The sequence below is a fragment of the Myodes glareolus genome, chromosome 7 (assembly GCF_982192425.1).
Source record: "Myodes glareolus chromosome 7, mMyoGla1.1, whole genome shotgun sequence".
Lineage (NCBI taxonomy): Eukaryota > Metazoa > Chordata > Mammalia > Rodentia > Cricetidae > Myodes > Myodes glareolus.
The window spans coordinates 55,874,873-55,894,594 of record NC_142032.1 but is presented as its reverse complement, the minus strand read 5'-3'; the positions used below and the strand labels follow the sequence as shown (position 1 = coordinate 55,894,594).

General features: G+C 51.4%; 2 protein-coding genes across 3 annotated transcripts; one reads left to right on the top strand and one right to left on the bottom strand.

Annotated features, from left to right (window-relative positions):
• The first annotated feature begins 3,472 nt into the window (after positions 1 to 3,472).
• Positions 3,473 to 16,345, top strand: Naaladl1 (N-acetylated alpha-linked acidic dipeptidase like 1). 2 transcript variants are annotated; one of them, XM_085693546.2, is made up of 18 exons: positions 3,473 to 3,700; positions 3,781 to 3,953; positions 4,030 to 4,148; positions 4,513 to 4,635; positions 9,184 to 9,467; positions 9,551 to 9,655; positions 10,095 to 10,180; positions 10,302 to 10,421; positions 12,734 to 12,819; positions 12,898 to 12,961; positions 13,044 to 13,111; positions 13,259 to 13,350; positions 13,443 to 13,533; positions 14,942 to 15,023; positions 15,102 to 15,275; positions 15,352 to 15,439; positions 15,517 to 15,630; positions 15,860 to 16,345. In XM_085693546.2, the coding sequence occupies exons 1-18, from the start codon at positions 3,501 to 3,503 to the stop codon at positions 16,044 to 16,046; spliced, it is 2,256 nt and encodes a 751-aa protein (XP_085549672.1). In that variant the 5' UTR covers positions 3,473 to 3,500; the 3' UTR covers positions 16,047 to 16,345. The 2 variants fall into 2 exon arrangements, with proteins under 2 accessions (XP_085549672.1, XP_048313839.2); XM_048457882.3 differs by having other exon boundaries at positions 3,474 to 3,700; positions 15,538 to 15,630.
• Sac3d1 (SAC3 domain containing 1) lies at positions 16,335 to 19,408 on the bottom strand. The gene is made up of 2 exons (XM_085693547.2): positions 18,625 to 19,408; positions 16,335 to 16,922 (listed from the first exon to the last, which is right to left on the bottom strand). The coding sequence occupies exons 1-2, from the start codon at positions 19,196 to 19,198 to the stop codon at positions 16,426 to 16,428; spliced, it is 1,071 nt and encodes a 356-aa protein (XP_085549673.1). The 5' UTR covers positions 19,199 to 19,408; the 3' UTR covers positions 16,335 to 16,425.
• Positions 19,409 to 19,722: the final 314 nt, after the last annotated feature.

Sequence of the window (19,722 nt, the reverse complement as noted above, 5' to 3'; positions counted from 1 at the left end):
AAAAGCCTCTCTGTACTTAGCTCCTTCACAGTCAAAAAATTCAAAGAAAACACAATAATACACATAATCCAGACTCTCTGTGAATTTTCCATTTTTATGTGACTTATTTTTCTTTATTCCTTTTCATCTATGACTATCTGTACTCTGTCTCTTTAAAGATTTTACCCCACTTTTTTTAAAGCATTAACTTTATTTTATAACTCTATATTCTTTTTCTTCTCTCTTCCAAGCCTACGTACATTTATCTAACACTGTGACCCATTTAGAGTTTTTTCAAGTCTGAATCTGTCCTTATTGCATTATCTGTAATTCTCTACTCTCATGAAGGGCTTTTAAAATGGTAACCAGCTAGGTTGCCGTGGCTCTGGATGCTGGCTCCACCTCTCTCCGCTTTTAAAATGGTGGAAGCACCACTAGTGTTAGCTCTGGGGCCCGCTAGGTAGGAGCCACACCCAGCACTCCAACCCCGAGAATGAGCATGCAGCACAAAAACCCTTTTTATCTGAGTAACAGCCAAATCTGCCATGCAGAACACTGTGCAGCCTGGAAACATCTCTGTGTATGGATGCAGGAATCTGCCCTGTTCTCCTGCCTGTGCAAGCTTAGTAGACCTGATCCTGCCACCTGCCCAAGCAGAGAACGCTGAGCAGTCGGCATAGTCTCAGCTACTTTCCTGCCGACCCCGAGTGGGTACACAAACACCCGGGCCCACAAATGCCATTGAAGTGCTTCATAGCCAGAGTTGGCACTGGCGGCACAGCCCAGGAATCCATGTTTTAAAATGGCTGTGGCTTTTTCCTGCTATGACTGAATCAGGAAATCTCTCTTAACGGATCTGCGGCATGCTGCCAGCAAACAGCAAGAAGCTGTGTTAAACTCTGTTGTTGTTTTTTTTTTTTCTAGAATTCCTTTTCAAGCTTTCTCAGGTTTTATATGGATTTAGCTAGCACACGTTGGAGCGCCAATTTGTAGGAGGGCCCGCTTGTTCATCCCGGCCACCCAGAACCAAAATAATCACACAGAAATTGCATTCATTAAACCATTGCTTGGCCCATTAGTTCTAGCTTCTTATTGGCTAACTCTTATATTAATTTAACCCATTTTTATTAATTTGTATTAATTAATACATGGCAGTGGCTTACTGGCAAAGATTCTAACTGGTGTCTGTCTCAGGTGGAGGATCCATGGCTTCTCTCTCTGCCTCTTCTTCCCAGCATTCCGTTTAGTTTTCCCCACCTAACTCTGTTCCCCTATAGCTCTGCTATAGGCCCAAAGAAGTTCCTTTATTAACCAAATGAAAGCAACACATAGACAAAAGAACCTCCTTCACCAACTTTTTTTTTTTTTTTTTGGCAGGGTCTCATGGGGCTGGCCTCAAACTCACTATTTCCTAGGGTGGTCTTGAACTCCTGATCCTCCTGCTTCCACCCCAGAGGACTGTGATCCCATACCATCATGCCTGGCTTGAGTTGATTTCTCAAATGTTGCACAAAGAAATGTTGTTCACCATGCTTTGAGACTCAAACACAGCTGCATACTATGGACTAGGTGTCAAAAGTTCCAAGAACTTCAGGATAGGGTGTGGCTGTACCTTGGGAGTCATCTGAACCTCTGCAGTCAGTTTATCAGCTAATTTAGCAACTGTCCTCTAGTTCCTCCAAATTGACAATCTTCTGATAAGACCAAGGCCACAGTCTTGGTCCTGATAGTCATCTAGCCTGTCTGTCTCTCCGGCTGGACTTTGCTTCCTCAGGACCTGCCATGAAGCTGCCTTAGAGCTAAAAAAAAAAACCTAGGAGGGAATAGATAGGAAAACGGGCGTTGAGAGGTGGACGGGGGTCAGTGGGGAAGGAGAAGGTTGGAAGAGGAAGGCAAGTGGATGGGAGGAAGGATGGGCCAGTGGCAGGACTGTGGGGCGGTAAGAGAGGGAGTAGACGGAGGGTGGGAGGGGCAGATAGGATGAGTGAGGCCAGCGTGGTACTGCAGCCTCTAATCCCGTAGAGTGGGAGAGGCTGGCAGATGTCTGTGAATTTGAGAGTAGCCTGATCTAGAGAGTTGTAGGCCACCTAGGGCTATACAAAGAGATTCTGTCTTTGGGGAAAAAAAAAAGGATGATGGGTAAATTCCACATCTGTGGATGGAGAACTTTGTTTTGCTGTGGTGATATGGGCTTCATGGTTTAGGTCCTGCAACAGGGCTTGCCTTCAAGAGTCCCACTTCTTCCCACAAACTGGAACTTCTGAGAGGCAGAAACTGGAAATCCCACTGCCTTTCCCTGCATCCGTGCTCTGACGCTGGGCTGCTAACATCTCCCCAGATGGTGTCTGACGCTGGGCTGCTAACATCTCCCCAGTGCTCTGACGCTGGGCTGCTAACATCTCCCCAGTGCTCTGACGCTGGGCTGCTAACATCTCCCCAGTGCTCTGACGCTGGGCTGCTAACATCTCCCCAGTGCTCTGACGCTGGGCTGCTAACATCTCCCCAGTGCTCTGACGCTGGGCTGCTAACATCTCCCCAGTGCTCTGACGCTGGGCTGCTAACATCTCCCCAGTGCTCTGACGCTGGGCTGCTAACATCTCCCCAGTGCTCTGACGCTGGGCTGCTAACATCTCCCCAGTGCTCTGACGCTGGGCTGCTAACATCTCCCCAGTGCTCTGACGCTGGGCTGCTAACATCTCCCCAGTGCTCTGACGCTGGGCTGCTAACATCTCCCCAGTGCTCTGACGCTGGACTGCTAACATCTCCCCAGATGGTGTCTGACGCTGGGCTGCTAACATCTCTCCAGTGCTCTGACGCTGGGCTGCTAACATCTCCCCAGTGCTCTGACGCTGGGCTGCTAACATCTCCCCAGTGCTCTGACGCTGGGCTGCTAACATCTCTCCAGTGCTCTGACGCTGGGCTGCTAACATCTCTCCAGTGCTCTGACGCTGGGCTGCTAACATCTCTCCAGTGCTCTGACGCTGGGCTGCTAACATCTCCCCAGATGGTGTCTGGCTTCATGAAGACAAAGCACGTTTTTCTAGCGACGAAAACGGACTCGGGGAAGCTAAGTGAATGTCTAACATGTCGCAATTTGTTTAACAAAAAGACAGTTTAGCAAAAAGACATCATTTAAACTAAAAAGTCTGCTCAACCATCAAGGCACCAGTGTCAGAGACTGAATGCTTGTTAAGAGCACAAAGGTCACGGGGTTCACAGTGGGGCAGTCAGCAGGGCCCTGTGTGTCCCAGACCTGCTGCGCTGTGTCACAAGGAGACCCCAGAAGGATCATTCCCTTTGTCAGCTGTAGTGTTCCCGCATTGTCCTGACTCCTTCAGAGAGCCTTTACAGGTAAACAATTCAAAATGTGATTCGGGTGTCAGCTCCTGGCTGTCACTGCAGGACATTCCCTGGCTCTTCACAGGGGCAAAAGAACAGCACCACCCATGAGTAATGGTTAACCAGCCGGACACCCCATATATAAAAAGGCCTAGTCAGGGCTGCTGGGCTGTTTCCACAGGATGCACTGGGCAAAAATACTGGGGGCGGTCGTCGGGGCTGCTGCCCTTTTGGGGCTGGGGATCATTCTGGGCCACTTTGCTATCCCCAAAGCAACTGACCCCTCAGCCCCCGGCACTTCAGATTCCCAGGACTTGGACCTGGAGGTCCTTAACCTTGTAATGGAACAACTTGATGCCAGCAGGATCCAAGAGAACCTTCGGTGAGCAGTGGGCCCACCCAAACCCCTGTTAGCTGGAGGCCTCCCCTGACACACTCCACCCTCCCCTGCTCACCCTGCAGAGAACTCTCCAAGGAGCCACATGTGGCCTCCAGCCCTCGGGACGAGGCCCTGGTGCATCTGCTGCTGGAGCGCTGGCAGGATACCGCAACTGGCCTGGACTCGGCCAAGACCTATGAGTATAATGTCCTGCTCTCCTTCCCCAATGAGGAGCAGCCGAACGTCGTGGAAGTCGGTGAGGTCCTGTCCAGGAATGCCGGGGTGGAGAAGGCTGCTGCTGAGCCCAGCTATAACCAGGCCTTCTCACACAGTGGGCCAGGATGGAACGGTCTTCCACTCCTTCCAACCCCAAGAGAAAAATCTGACCAGGGAGCAGGAGCCCAAAGTGTTGCAACCATATGCTGCCTATGCACCAGCTGGCACCCCACAGGTGAGCCTGGAACCCCCCCCATATTCTAGCTCTCCTTGGTTCCCCCTCTTCCCACTCTGAAGCTGAGGCATCTGAGAAGCACTTCAAGCAGAGCCCAAACCCCTTCACTGACCTCACACCTGCTGCTGTTACTCCTACCCTCCATCCATCAGTCAGTCATTCAGCAAACACTAGTTAGTGGTCTCTGCTCAAAGCTTTGGACAGGATACCTAGATAGAGAAGGTAGCCATCTTTGGAGTACATATATTTTTTTGGTGATGAGGGGGGAGAACCAAAATTCTTGCTGTTGCTACTCAATCTCTGTCCCCCTGTGTACCCGACTTTGGCCAAGCCTGGCCCTACAGATCTTTCCTCTTGGGATTAGGGCCTCCTCGTCTATGCCAACCAAGGCTCTGAAGAGGACTTCAAGGAGCTAGAGGCTAGGGGAATCAAGCTGGAAGGCACCATCGCTCTGACTCGCTATGGGGGCGTGGGGCGTGGCGCCAAGGTAAGGAGCATTTGCCATGCAGAAGCCCGGGTGGAGAAGGGCCAGAGGCGGACAGAGCACCAAGGGGAAGAAGGCAGAGAGAGAAAGCAGTGCTGGGAGAGGAATTAGAGGCTGAGCTGGGAGCTTATGTGGACTGGTGTCCCCTGAACACCTGGGCTGTGCTGCCTGGCACCCCAAGGGCCAACAGGGTCAAAAACCTAAGCTCTTAAGTTATTTTTTGTCCCATTAAGACAGGGTTTCTCTGTGTAGCCCTGGCTGTCCTGGAACTCGCTCTGTAGAACAGGCTGGCCTCGAACTCAGAGATCTGCCTGCCTCTGCCTCTCAAGTGCTGGAATGAAAGATGTATACCACCACTGACCAGCCAATTGGCAAATTAAAAAAAAAACAGTCAAAAAATCTTTTTAAAACCTTTTTTAAACATTTATTTATTGAGGAGAAGAATGTTCCTGTGTGTGGGAACAGAGGACAGCTTGCTCCGTCAGCTCTCCTACACACTGTTTGCCCTGGGGCTTGAACTCAGGTCATCAGGCTTGGCAGCCAGCACCTTTTGCCTGCTGTGCCTTCTTCCCAGCCCAGAAATTGAATCTTTAAGTTGTGTTTTATTCAGAGACCTGGTGACCTGTGAAAGCAGCAGACAGACAAATTAAAAACTGGCATTTCCTCCTCAGCCAGAAGGGAGGAGAAACGAAGGCAGGCAGGTGTTCTGGAGCAGGGTCAGGCCGCTCTGCTCAGGACCAGCCACACCTCCAGGCTTGTAATGTTTGTGCCTCCCTCCTTTTCATCTATTACACTGCCTGCTCCTTCTCTGGGTGTTGAGCTCAGGCCGAGTCTAGTTAGTGTCTGCTGATACTAACTGTGTACTCTGGGGCCTGGGGGCGGGGCTAACTGAACAAGTGGACCTCTAACAACACATCCTAAGGCTCCTTTCTGCAGTACAGAGGATCCTGGGACTCGAAGAATGGCAGTTGTCAAGTCAAATTGGGGAGCTCTAGGTTTCAGGGACAGAGGCTGTCTCAAAAAATGAGGTGAAAGTGGAACACACCTGAACTCCCTGAGGAGGGAGGAAGAGGTAGAAAGACCTCTGAGAGTTCCAGGCCAGCCTGGACTACATAGTGTTTTCCAGGTTTAAAAAACAACAAAGACAGAGGATCTGTAGGACTTTGAGACACACCTAGTCTGTGTAGGAATTCCATGACAGCTAGGACTACATAAACAAAACAAAGCCAGCAACCTAAACAAACAAATAAGGTAGAAAGTGATCATATGTGTGTGTGCGCGCACACACACACACACACACACACACACACACACACACACCACAAACAAAAACAAAAAGGAAAGAAAGAAAAGGCTGGGTTAGCTGTTGTTTGTCCCCTTCCCCAGGTGTTCCAGGAAGGTGTCCTAATCTAGTCAGTCAGGGCTTCTTTTTTTTTTTTTTTTTTTTTTTAGACAAGGTTTCTCTGTAGCTTTGGAGTCTGTCCTGGAACTAGCTCTTGTAAATCAGGCTGGTCCCAAACTCACAGAGATTCACCTGCCTCTGCCCCTGGAGTGCTGGGATTAAAGGCATGCACCACCACTGCCCAGCTAGACAGGGCTTTCTCTGGCTGTCCTGGAACCCACTCTATAGACCAGGCTGGACTTGAACTCACAGAGATCCTCCTGCCTCTGTCTCCCAAGTGCTGGGATTAGTAGGCTTAGTAGAATTTCTGTTGTAATAAACACCAGGACTAAAGCACCTTGGGGAGGAAAGGAAAGGATTCCTTTCTTTTTCCGGCGTGGCAGAGGCTGGCCTTGAACCCTGAGCTTCTGACCCCACTGTCTCTACCTCCCACGGGCTAGTATCACCGGTGAAGCAGCAGGCCCGGTTTATAGCACTCTACCAACCAAGTTATCTCACTGTTAGTCTCTTTTTTGTTTGTTTGTTTGTCTTTTTCATTGTTTTGGAGTCTCACTACGTAGTCAAACCTAGTTTCAAACTCACTGTGTATCTCAGATTAATCTTGAATTCCCAATCCTCCTGGGGTTGCAAGTGTGCACCACCATGCTCACTTCGACGCTCACCCTTTTTTTTTAATGATGTGTGGGAAGATTGAGGAAAGGCCTTATGCTACAGCCCAGGCTAGCCTAGAACTCACTATGTAGCCAAGGCTTACCTCCAACTCAAGGTGATCCTCCTGCTTCAGCCTTCTGAGTGCTAAGGTTACAGTTGTGAGCTACCACGCCTGGTTTGGCTGTCACCGTTTTAAAGTCTATGGTATGTTAAGAGCATTGGCAATATGCACCATCATTGCTGTCCAGGTTTAGTGCCTTAACATTATTTGCAACCAACATTCCAGGGGCTGTAGAGCTGACTTGGCTACTAAAAGTACATACTGCTCTTGCAGAGGGTCTGAGTTCAGTTCCCAGATCCCATGTCAGGTGGTTCACAACTATCTGAAACTCCAGCTCCAGGGGGATCAGGCACCTCTGGCCTCCTCAGGTACTGGCTCTCGTGCACATACCCACTTACAGACATACAGACACATATGCACATGCGTACACACATGATTTAAACAAAGAATAAATCTTTCCTCTTGTTTTGTGGGGAGGGAGCAGGGTTTTTCTGTGTAACAGCCCTGGCTGTCCTGGAACCAGATTTGTAGACAGTCTGGCCTCAAACTCACAGAGATCTGAGTGCTGGGATTAAAGGCATGCGCCTTCACGCCTGTTTTGTTTTTGTTTATTGAAACTGAACTTCCATTTAATAATGACTTCTCCCACTGCTCCTCAGGTCTCTGATAGCCTCAACTCCAAGTTCTTTTCTAGTTTTAATTGATATGCATGAGTGTTATGCCCCCATGTAAATGCAGTGCCCACAGAGGCAGAGAGGGCATCAGATCCCCTGAAACTGGAGTTCTAGATGGTTATAAACCACCATGTGTGTGCTGGAAACTGAACCCAGGTCCTCTGGAAGAGCAATCAGTGGTCTTTTTTTAATTTTGTTTGGTTTTTGTTGTTTTTTGAGGTAGGATTTCTCTGTGTAGCCTTGGCTGCCCTGGAACTTGCTTTGTTTAGCAGGCTGGCCTTGAACTCAAGGAGATCCACATGCCTCTGTCTCCCAGGATTAAAGGTATTTGCCACCTTTGCCTGGTGCAGCTAGCACTCTCTCTAGCCCTGCCAACTTCTTTATTTATTTAATGAAAAAGGATTTCAGATGTTTCTTTGTTTATGTGTCTTTGTGCCTTTATGTGTTTATGTTGTGTGGGTGCCTTCTGTGGCCAGAAGAGGGCACCTGATCCCTTTGGGATGGAGTTACAAGTGGTGGTGGTGTCAACACAGGCCTTTAATCCCAGGCCTGGGGAGCAGAGGCAGAAGGAAGGGACTCTGTGAGTTTGAGATCAGCCTGGTCAACAGAGGAGTTCTGGGACAGCCAGGGCTACACAGAGAAACCTTATCTTGAAAAGACAAAAACAAACAAATGAATGAATAAATAAACACACACAAACAAATTTTAAAAAATTAAAAATCATACATTTTTTGAGGCAGGGTTTCTCTACATAGCCCTGACTGTCCTGGAACTCTATGTAGATGTGGCTGACCTTGAACTCACAGAGCCTCCTGAGTACTGTGAGGCACCATACTTGGCAATACGTAGCCTTTTGTATCGGACTTATTTCACCTTGCCTACCAGTTTGAAGGTTCCAAATAACATTGCACTGTTGGACTAGGGAGGCCGTTCAGTTGGTACGATTGGTTGTTGAGCATGCACAAGGCCCCACATCGGATTCCCAGCAACCCAGAGAACTGAGTGCTAGAGCAGAAGCCTGTAATATCAGCACTGGAGGGATGTGGGGGGTAAAGGAAGGAGGATCAGAAGTTCGAGGTCATCTTTGAATAGAGAGTTTGAGGTCAGCATGGGTTGCAAAAGACCTTGTCTCCAAGTACATATACCACCTCTTACTCATTTGTACGCTGGTGGACACTTTCCTTGGCTCACATTTTAGATGTTGAGAATAATGCTGCTAATGAAGGGTATACACTTTTTTTTTTATTTTGTTCTGCTTGAAACAGAGTTGCCCTCTGTGGTCCAGGCTAGCCTCACTGCACAACAATCCTGTTTATGCTTCTGGAGTGCGGGGATTGCAGGCATTTGCCACCATAAAATGACTTACATCTCATTCTTTCTTTTCTTTTTTCATTTTTTGATACAGGGTTTCTCTGTGTAACAGCCCTGGTTGTCCTGGAATGAACTCTTGTAGACCAGGCTGTCCTTAAACTTACAGAGATCATCTGCCTCTGCCTCCTGAGTGCTGCGATTAAAAGCGTGGGCCATCACCGCCCAGCTACATCTCATTCCTTTATAGTATTCCATCCAAGGATTGCTCCCATTTTCTCAGCCAGACATCACCAGTAGCCCAAGTAGTTCTACCATAAATGTCTTGGTCCAGCATTTTCTTGCTCATGGGAAGACAAAGCAATTCTGATTTCCATGTAGAGAATCGAGGAGGTGGTATAGGGCATGCCTGTCCCCATCCGTCACTCACACACAGCTTCCTCTGCCTTCTGCAGGCCATTAATGCTGCCAAACATGGAGTGGTTGGAGTACTGGTATACACAGACCCTGGGGACATCAATGATGGGAAGAGCTTGCCCAGCGAAACCTTTCCCAACTCCTGGGGACTGCCTCCCTCAGGTGTGGAGCGAGGCTCCTACTATGAGTATTTTGGGGACCCTCTGACTCCCTACCTTCCAGCTCACCCCTCTTCTTTCCGCCTGGATATTAACAACATCTCGGGAATTCCCCCAATTCCTGCCCAGCCCATTGGCTTTGAGGATGCAAGAGACCTGCTCTGGTGAGCCTGTGCCCAGTCCTCTGCCTGTGCCCAGACACCTGCAGATGCCAAACTTACCCTCATTGGCACTCTATCCTCCCCAGCAACCTCACTGGACCCCCTGCCACTGCCTCCTGGAAGGGAGCCTTAGGCTGTGACTACAATCTGGGGCCTGGCTTCAAGCAGGATGGGAGCTTCCCAGCAGGCAGGTAAGGCAGGGTTTCTCTCTTCCCTCCAGTACCCCAGCTCTCTTCTTCCCTGACTTTCTTTCCTCCCTCTTCATGACCAGCTCTCTCCAGAACAGCTTGGTCTTTGGGGGAAGCTCACTGAAAGGACTGTGGGGTCTCCCTGCCCCTCCCACCACTCCCCACTCCAGCCACTGCCCCCTTTGAACCAGGATGGGCCAGTTCACTCCAGGCCAACGTCCTCATCTGAGCATTCCTGCCACCAGGTGTCTGTCCCCTCTTCCCAAGCCAAGGAGACTTCTAACCAAAAGAGGGCCAGCTTTACTTACTGCTTTTCTGGGTCCCTACTGGGCAAGTGACTGGTGGTGTCTGTCATCTTTCTCTTGGCCTCACTTTCTCCTAAATTTGATAGGGGGACAAGAGAGTGCTTAAATTCTAATCATATCCTTTATCCCACCCCTAGTGAAGTGAAAATGAGAGTTCACAACAGGCTGGAGCTGAAAAACTCCTCCAATGTCCTGGGCATCATCCAGGGGGCAGTGGAGCCTGGTGAGCCTGTTTGCACCAAGCCCTGCCACTCCCCTGGGTCCTGCCCTGGTTGCAGCCCACCTTTGTCTGCCTGCCCTCTGCTGTCCCTTCTCCGCCCCTCCGACTCTGGTCCTCCCTTCAGATCGTTATGTGATCTATGGAAACCATCGGGACAGCTGGGTAGACGGAGCCGTGGACCCCAGCACTGGCACCGCCGTCCTCCTGGAGATCACTCGAGTCCTGGGGACCTTGCTAAAGAAGGGTGAGGCTATCCTTTCTCCTGGTAACTCCTCCAGAAGCCCCAGAGTCATTTCCAGCCCACTTCTGTTTCCTCCCAACTCCAGGCTCACCTGAGCCAGGCCATGAGCCCTGGAGGCATAAGTACCTGGGTACCAGCCCCTGGCCTTGGGAGCCCCAGGACTCAAGGAACAGATTACTGATATATGCAGCCATCTTCAGGAGGCTCCTAGTAGAGCCAGCCGCCCCCCTCTGCCCCCCAGGCTGTAAACATGGTCTATCCAGGCTCTGCCCGCGGAGGTGTCATGCCTTTTAAGGCAAGTCTAACTGTTCTGGTGACATTCCAGCACCAGCATCCCTCAGTAAGGGGGAAAGCTGAGTAGCCAGGGACAATGGCTATCAGAGGAGAGGGCAGGAAGAAGGTTGAGGGTGTCTGTGTCCAGGTTGGAAAAGGCACTTGTGACATAAACTGGGGAATTGTTAGCACTGCCAGTAGGTCAAGCAGAAGTGGCCGAGACCAGCTGGGGCCAGGTGAGCTGGAGACAGGTAGATTCATGGAGCTCTGTGGCCTAGCCAGTCTAGCCTACTTATGAGTCCCTGACCGTGGAGACCTCAGCTCAAAAAACTAAGGGGTTACTTCGGCATAGCTAATCTTTTCCTTATGCGCTGATTATAATTTAATACCTCAAAGTAGCAGAATCTAAATAATGGATTCACCTGTAGATTATCAGGGAATACTAATACATAGTATGGAGATGTGTGCTTTCTGGAAACGAGAAAATAGCACCACCAAAGCAATCAACACACCTAACTCTGGACTGCACACACATCCACTGGCACCCACAGGAGAACCTCGGGGGTCTGATCCAGGACCACACCGTGCCTGTCTCACTGGGTTCCTTCTGTTTCTAGCAGCCCCTTAGCTGCTCTTGTCTGGGCTAGCCTGATTAGTCAGGTTCTACATCTCTGGCAAGGAAAAGTGTGGGGATTTGTAGCCGCAAAATGTAATTATAGTGTATATAAACATTTTTTTCCCTTAAGCCAAAAGCTGAGTGTTAGGTGTGGTGTCTTATGTCTGTAAACTCAGATCTCTTAAGGCCTAGGCAGGAATGCCAGGAGCTTCAGGCCAGCCTGGTCTACAGAGTGAGTTTCAGACCATCCAGGGCCACAGAGTGAGACCCTACCTCAAAAGGAAATAAGTAAATTAATAAAAATGGGGGGGGGGGCTGGAGAGATGGCTCAGAGGTTAAGAGCACTGACTGCTCTTCTGGAGGTCCTGAGTTCAATTCCCAGCAACCACATGGTGGCTCACAACCATCTGTAATGAGATCTGGTGCCCTCTTCTGGCCTGCAGGCATGCATGCAGGCAGAACACTGTATACATAATAAATAAATAAATCTTAAAAAAAAATGGGTTGGGGTTGCAGGTCAGTTGCTAAACTCCTTGCCTAGCATCCAAGAGGCCCTGGATTTGATTCCAGTGGAGGCAGGAGAATTAGAAGTTCAAGGTCAACCTTAGCTACATAGTGAATTTGGAGCACACATCTGTGATCTTAACACTGGGGAGGCGGAGGCAGGAGGATGGTGCGTTTAACACCAACTTGTGCTCCATGAGTAGTTCTAGACCCACCTGAACTATATAGCATGACCCCGTTTCAGAAAATAACAAACAATAATGATCAAATAATCCAGTTGCAGCCAGAGGTGACAAGAAAACAAGGAGCACGTGGAGCTGCGGGAATTGAGTCCAAGAGGGGCAAGCATAGAGTCACTGGGTGGCTGGGGACCATGGGAGGCACACTGTGGGCAGGTAGCCTGGAGATGGAAGCCAGGCTGCAGGATGCTGTGAGAGGCAGGGTGTGGCATTGGAGAAACCACAGGGCTCTAGAGCCAGCTGTCTGGATTTGAACCTGGCTCTGCTGCCTACCAGCTATGACCTTGGGCAAGTCACCTAAGTCCTCTGTGCCTTCGTTTCTTCAACTGTGAAATGGAAAGATACCATTGTAAGGGTTGCTTTAGAATAAAGCCATTGGGCAAATATCAACGTATTATCAAAAGATATTTCCTGGGATGCTAGGATATTGAGGGTAGAGCTTCAGGTTTTCTCAAAGCAGGTGTACCGTGAACCAGAGAGGAGGTGGGGCATTTTGGCCAAATGTCCCTGACCCAGGGATTCCAGGGTAGGGTGTATTGGGAGGGGGAGGCTAGGAAGGGGACTGTCTCTTGGAAGGGTGACAGAAGGGTGCACACCTTTTCTAGCTCCTCCCTCCCTTCCATGTCCCCAGCTACTCCAGAAGTTACCCTGCCCTTTGACTCCTCCTGGCCTCTTCTCTCCAGGCACCTGGCGACCCCGTAGATCCATCATCTTCGCCAGCTGGGGGGCAGAGGAATTCGGACTCATTGGCTCTACAGAATTCACAGAGGTAAGTCCCACAAAGGAATGGGTGGAAGGGGTCTTTGGATGGGGCCGTGATGGACTGAGGTGTTCCCCCACCCTGTAGGAGTTCCTCAGCAAGCTGCAGGAGCGCACGGTGGCCTACATCAATGTGGATATCTCTGTGTTCGGTATGGGATGCTCTGCTAGCTGTGAGAGGCCTGGAGAAGGAAGGAGCTAGGTCTGAACAGATCTCCTTGCTTCTTCCCACAGCCAATGCTACCCTCCGGGCACAGGGGACACCCCCTGTACAAAGCGTCATCTTCTCTGCCACCAAAGAGGTACAAGGGGTGGTGTTGGATCTATGTGGGAGGGCAGGACTGGAGCCCAGAGATCACAGTCGATCTGGAGATTGGGGTCTGGCAGAGACCCCACCCAGTTGTTAAGGCTGGGTTTCCTGAGCCACCAGATGTTTCTCTCTGTACCAGATCAGTGCACCAGGTCGCAGCGGCCTTAGTATCTATGACAACTGGATCCGATATACCAACCGCAGTAGTACAGTGTATGGCCTGGTACCCAGGTGAGCCCAGAAACCAGAAAAGCAGGACCAGAGGCCCAGCATGCCCACCCAGCACCCTCCAAATGCTATTGCTATTCCCTTCCCTCCTCTAGTCTAGGTACACTGGGTGCAGGCAGCGACTATGCCTCATTCATCCACTTCCTGGGCATCTCTTCCATGGACCTGGCCTACACCTATGACCGGGTGAGCAGTCTGCAACGCCACTTCCCTTCCAGTATTGATGCGGAAGGTTTGGTACAGACCGGCTCATTTCTGTTTCCTGTTGCTATGACTGACACCCTGACAAAAGCAACTTTGGGGAGAAAGGGTTTTCATCCTACAACTATTTCAGCTCCCAGTCTGAGTCACAGTCATTTACAGCAGGAGGCCACAGCAGCAGGAGCTGCAGGGAGCGCATCGCATTCCCAGGGAAGGGCGGAAAGCAAGAGTGCGTGCAGAATTCCCGGGGCTCAGTTCAGTTCTCCACCCTGACCTAGGGAATGGGGTTACCGTTGAGGTAACCCACCTCGATGGGTTGTAATCCACTGAGGTCCTCCCACCTCAATGAATGCGATAAAGATAAGACTCCCACAGACATGCCCATAGGCCCTCCTGATCTAGACAATCCCTTGAGACTCTTCCCAGGTGATTCCGGATGGTGTCAAGTTGACCATTAAAACTAGTCATTAATACTAGGCAACAGAGTTAGTTCCTATTGCTGTGAAGAGACACCATGGCCACAACAACTCTTATAAAGGAAAATATCTGATTGGGGCGGCTTACAGTTTCAGGGTTTAGTCCATTGTCATCGTGGCGGGAAGCATGGTAGCACGTAAGCAGACATGGTGCTGGAGAAGGAGCTGAGAGTTCTACATCTTGATCTGCTGGCAACAGGAAGTGAACTGTGTCACTGTAGGTTGGGCATAGAAGACCTCAAGGCCCACCCCCACAGTGACACACTTCCTTCAGTGAGGCTACACCTACTCCAGCAAAGCCACACCTCCTAATAGTGCCACTCTCTATATGAGCTTGGGGGGGGGCAATTACATTCCATCAGTCACACCAGCTTTCTTGGGTTCTCTGAGCATGTTTACACCCATCAGATTGCACTGATGCAGACATGCTCCATTTTCTTCATTCTGCAAAGCCCTGCGTGGCATGGTATGTCTTCCTCAGGAGGAAGAAAGCGCTGCTGCTAGCTAGTTGTAGGATGGCAGTGACTAGCGGAATTGAGTTTAGAAAGCTTTCGTGAGTACTGGCACTACTCAGGTCATGTTAGGGAACTAAGAGGAATCACGTTGTGGGGACTGTGGTGGAGGCTGCAGTGCCTCTGGCCTGGCCTGCAGCTCTTGAGTAGATGCACTAAGACCCTTTCTCCCCCCTGGCTATGCTGTCCTTGGGTGGTGGAGCTGGGATCCCCATATCTGATTCACAGCCCCAAGCTACTCCTCTTTCCTATGTGGGAGCTACTAAGCGGGTTAGTTCCTCCTCTTAGTGGGAATTCTGAAGCTCACGTCCTGGATGTGATGAGGACTGAGGCTGTGCCAGCTCCACAGCGTGGGGCTGACCGTGGGTGCATCCCCAGCCTGGTCCCTCTTCCTTACTCCTCTAGAGCAAGACCTCAGCCAGGATCTACCCTACCTACCACACGGCTTTTGACACGTTTGATTACGTGGTGAAGTTTCTGGACCCTGGTGAGGAGTGGACGGGGACATTCTGAGGAAAGACAGACAGGCTAAAGATGCAGTCCTAGCCTTGTGTCTCCTCCGCAGATTTCAGCAGCCACCAAGCCGTGGGCAGGACTGCTGGGAGTGTGCTTCTTCGGCTCAGTGACAGCCTCTTCCTGCCCCTCAATGTCAGTGACTACAGTGAGACGCTGCACAGCTTCCTGAGGGCTGCTCAGACGGATCTCGGCACCCTACTAGAGCAGCACAATATCAGCCTGGGTAAGCACACCCCGACACGGAAGTTCAGGGAACCCTCTATCCTCAGACAGGACTAAACCACATGTTCCCCACACAGATCCCCTGGTGACCGCAGTGAAGGAGTTTGAGACTGCAGCTGCGGCCTTGGTCAGGCGCATCTCAGCACTGCAGAGCAGCAGCCCTGAGTGAGCATGCACAGGGGGCACGTGTCTGGGAGGGGGCATACGCACATCAAGCTAGCAGCTAGATTGCTGGCTTGCAGGGTGACCGACATGCCCTCCAGTCCCTTGCAGGTACGGATGGTCAATGACCAGCTAATGCTCTTGGAACGGGCGTTCCTGAACCCAAGGGCTTTCCCAGAGAAGCCGTACTATAGGTGAGTCTGTGCCAAAGCTCCTGGGAGGTGGGGTGGAGCAGTGATCCCACCCAAAGAGGCTTCCTGCTTCACTCACCAACAATCCACTCACTGATGCTGGGATGAGACCCTCCCTGCACTGCTCTAAGCCTCGCTTTTAGACAGCAGATGGAGGCTTTTATGGTTGCCTGCTGATAGTGTGGAATTCCAGGCCAGCCCCACTGACCGTCAGCTCGCTGTCTCTCCTCAGTCACGTGCTCTGGGCACCCAACACAGCCTCTGCTGCCACATTCCCGGGTCTGGCCAACGCCTGTGCTAGAGCCCAGGAAGCCAACTCCGGATCTGAAGCTTGGGCTGAAGTACAGAGGCAGCTTAGCATTGTAGTAACGGCACTGGAGGGAGCAGCAGCCACCCTGAAACCTGTGGAGGATCTCTGACCCTAGCCCTGTGTCTTGGGGCTCTTCTCATCTTGCATCTCTCACACCTGTTTATCTGGGTTATGTCCCAGTCTTTGATGAGGTCAGGAGTAGCTACAACCAGAAAACACTCTCAAACTTTTGAGGCAACAGCCATGGTTCTTGCAGTTAAACACACCTGCTCATGGTAGTGGGTGAAACTTCTGCCCAAAGCAAGAGTGTAGAGGCCATTGCCTAAGCTTTCTTTTTGCCCTGCTCTTCCATGTTCTATCTCCCCTCTCAACCCTCAAATAAAAGAAGTCGAAAAAGTTCCTGTAAAACGCAGTCCTTTTATTGTTTGGGAATCATGAAGAAGAGCCCCAGGTACTCTGGTCCAGTCCTTGTTGGAGATCCAACCCTCTCAAGCTGGAGGTTCAGGTCTCTGCACGTCCCTGTCTTCCTCTGCCATGACCACCTCCTCCAGGGTGCGCCCCTGTAGCTTGCTTCCCACTAATGTGTGGCAGGTACCAGGGGGTGGGAGTCCTTCCTCAGAGTATCGCCCCCTCAGGAACACAACTCTGTCCTTATCTAAGGTCAGTCCATGGGCCCGACACAGATCCTCGGCTTCGTGGAGTCCATCCAGGGCCAGAAGGTGTACTATGAAGTCCAAAGGCAAGGTCTGTCCTTTAGGAGTGCTCAGGGCACGGGACAGGCGGGCCAGCGCTTTGCGGCGGCAACAGCCAATGTGTCCCTGCACTGCACAGCTCTGTAGGTAGGGCAAGGTGCGAAGCAGGCGAAACAGCCGGGCATGGTTGCCTTCACGGAAGGCAGCGTCAACAGCCAGGGCAGTCTGAAGGGGTGGGCAGGCACGAAGGGTGGCAGGCAGCTGTAGAACCTGCTGCAGGGCTTCCACAGAGCCTGAGAGCAAGAAGAAAGGAACAAGAAGGCTTAGTATTTCCTAGATCAGGCCTACCTCACATCCCACCTCCTCCAGCTCGTTTCCAGATCGTGGTTCTGTCCACTTGCCAACTCCAGTCTCATCTCCCTAGAGATGTTAACCCATTTCCTCTCCTTCCAACAGAGATCCAGCCATCAGACCCTTCTCTGAAAGAACAGACCTCTTTTGGTTGCAATCCTTACAAAGGGGAAGTGGACAGTGTTTTACATTCTACAGGCTGTCTTCTGACTTCCTATTACTGAGACAAAACACAATGACCAATCACAAGCTGGGGAGGAGAGCGCTTATTTGGACTATACATCCAAATAGCTGTTCATCACTGAACAAAATCCAGGCCAGGAACTCAAGCAGGGCAGGATCTTGCAGGCAGGAGTGGATGCAGAGGCCATGTAGCGGTGCTCTTACTGGCCTGCTCAGCCCGCTTTCTTTTGTTCCCTGTTTTTCAAGACAGGGTTTCTCTGTGTGTAGCCCTGGCTGTCCTGAAACTCTCTTTGTAGACCAGCCCGGCCTCACAATCCCAGCGATCTAGCTACCTCTGCCTCCTGTGTGTGGCAGGAATTAAAGGGCCCCTGGCTGCTCAGCCTGCTTTCTTATAGAACCCAGGACCACCAGCCTAGGTATGGCATTGCCCACAACGAGTTGGGCCCTCCTACCCTGATCACTAACTGATAAAATGTCTTACAGCTGGTCTCATGGAGGCATTTCCTCAGCTGAGGCTCCTTCCTCTCTGATGACTCTAGCTTGTGTCAAGTTGACACACAAAACCAGTCAGTGCATGGGCCAAAATAAAGGCTTGAGTCTGTCCTAGAGCTCAGACTGATCCTGCTAGACTCAAACCTAAGTTTTCTGACTTGGTTTTCCACCGTCTAGGCTACAGTATCAAAAAGATTTTGAGTGCTGCTGTTACATTTCTCTATCTGGAAAGTTTTGTTTTTGTTTTGTTTGTTTTTAAGAAGACTCTGTTCATTTCCAGGAAATTATGGCCACTGGTACCTTGGGTCACTTTTGTAAATTAATGAGTTTAAGAGCCATCCTGGGGGCTGGAGAGATGGTTCAGTGGTTAAGAACATTGGCTGTTCTTCCAGAGGTCCTGAGTTCAATTCCCAGCAACCATATGATGGCTCACAACCATCTGTAATGAGATTTGGCCCCTCTTCTGGCCTGCAAGCAGAGCACTGTATACATACTGTTATGCATGATAAATAAATCTTTAAAAAGTCAGTCTGTGTGTGATCCAAGCATACTGTATTCACATATAAAATCAAAGAATCTGCCTGCCTCTAAGTTGGGAGCAAAGGCGCCTGCCACCAAGCCCATCCGATTTTCTTTTAATAAATAATTCACCCACAGAAAAGACTTTTAGCAACTTCTGTCAGATCCATTCATGGGCCAGTCCACTGAGTAGTTTTTATGTTTTCAAAGTGCTTTCTAGGCCAATTCTCTCGTTACTAGTCCACCTCCCTTCAGCTCTATCACGAAGAAAATAGCCCAATTTGGGACTGACAGGTCGGAGGTCCAAGTCGGGACTCGAGGGCTCTTCCGACCTGACTTTCCCAAGGAAGAGCTATTGCTGAGTGATGGAAGCCGCCACGGTCCTAAGCTACACTTCGCCACTGATGCTAGAACTGTTTCTCCCCCAAAATCCTCGGATCCCCGACTCACCCAAATTGTAGAGCAGAAAGAGGCCCTGGAAGGCGGCCTGGCGGGGGTGCGGGGCGTTGCCCCGCGCGTAGCAGCGCCGCAGCGAGCCGAAGCCCTCCTGCACCTGCGTCTGCAGCAGCACCGGGTCCGCGGCTCCGCTCGCCTCTTCGGGCCGCAGCCGCGCCACCACGGCCAGGAGCGTGGCCAGCGCGGCCTCCAGCACCGCCGCGGCTTCCGCGTCGCCCACTCCCTGCAGCGACAGATCCAGCCGCACAGCGCGCAGGCGGTCGGCCACGAAACCCACCACCTCCGCGCACGACGCGTCGGCGCGGCCGGCCACCTCGGCGGCCAGGTAGCGCACGGTGGCCAGGAGCACCGGGGGTGGCCGCAGCAGGCCGGGCGGGGGCCGGGGCTTGCCTGCCGCCGGCCGGCAGTACTCCTTCACGGCGCGCTGCGGATCGGCCCGGGGCGCTCTCCCACGGCTTCCCGGCTCCACCTCCAGCCAGTGCAGGCGGCGCTCGCGCTCGCGTCGGACGCGCTCGGAGGCCGGGCACATGTCCGGGCACAGGCCCCTTGGCAGCTCGCAGCCAGACATGGCAGGGCTGTGGGGAGACGACGCACGCTCAGCATCTCAGGGCCGGCGGACGCAGGGCGCGGCATGCTGCCGTGGGCTTAGGGAACACGCGCCGGGCAAAGTGGGGCTGGCCCGTCCCCGCTCACCCAAGTTTACCGGGCCCGGCAGCGGACGAACTCTCCCGCTTCGGCGGGCTTCAGTAATGCTTCCCATAATCCACCGCGCCTGGCCTCCGCATTTCCCCCTACTCCCCCTTAAACCGTCCCATGATGCACCAGTTTGTAGTCCAGTGATGAGGCCATACCTCCTCAGATGTGCAATTCAGTGAACTTCAGCTTTTGGGACTTGTGGCACTTGAAATAGGTAACCCTGCTTTGCGTATCTCTCCATTATCTCTTTAACACACCAATCTAGTGCCGTGGGCCTGTCATTGTTTATTGTTTCCCTGGAGATAGCCTCGCTAAGCGTTTTGTTTTATTCTGAGACTGGATCTCACTTTGTAGCCCTGGCTGACTGACTTTGATTGAATTCAAAAGAGATCTGCC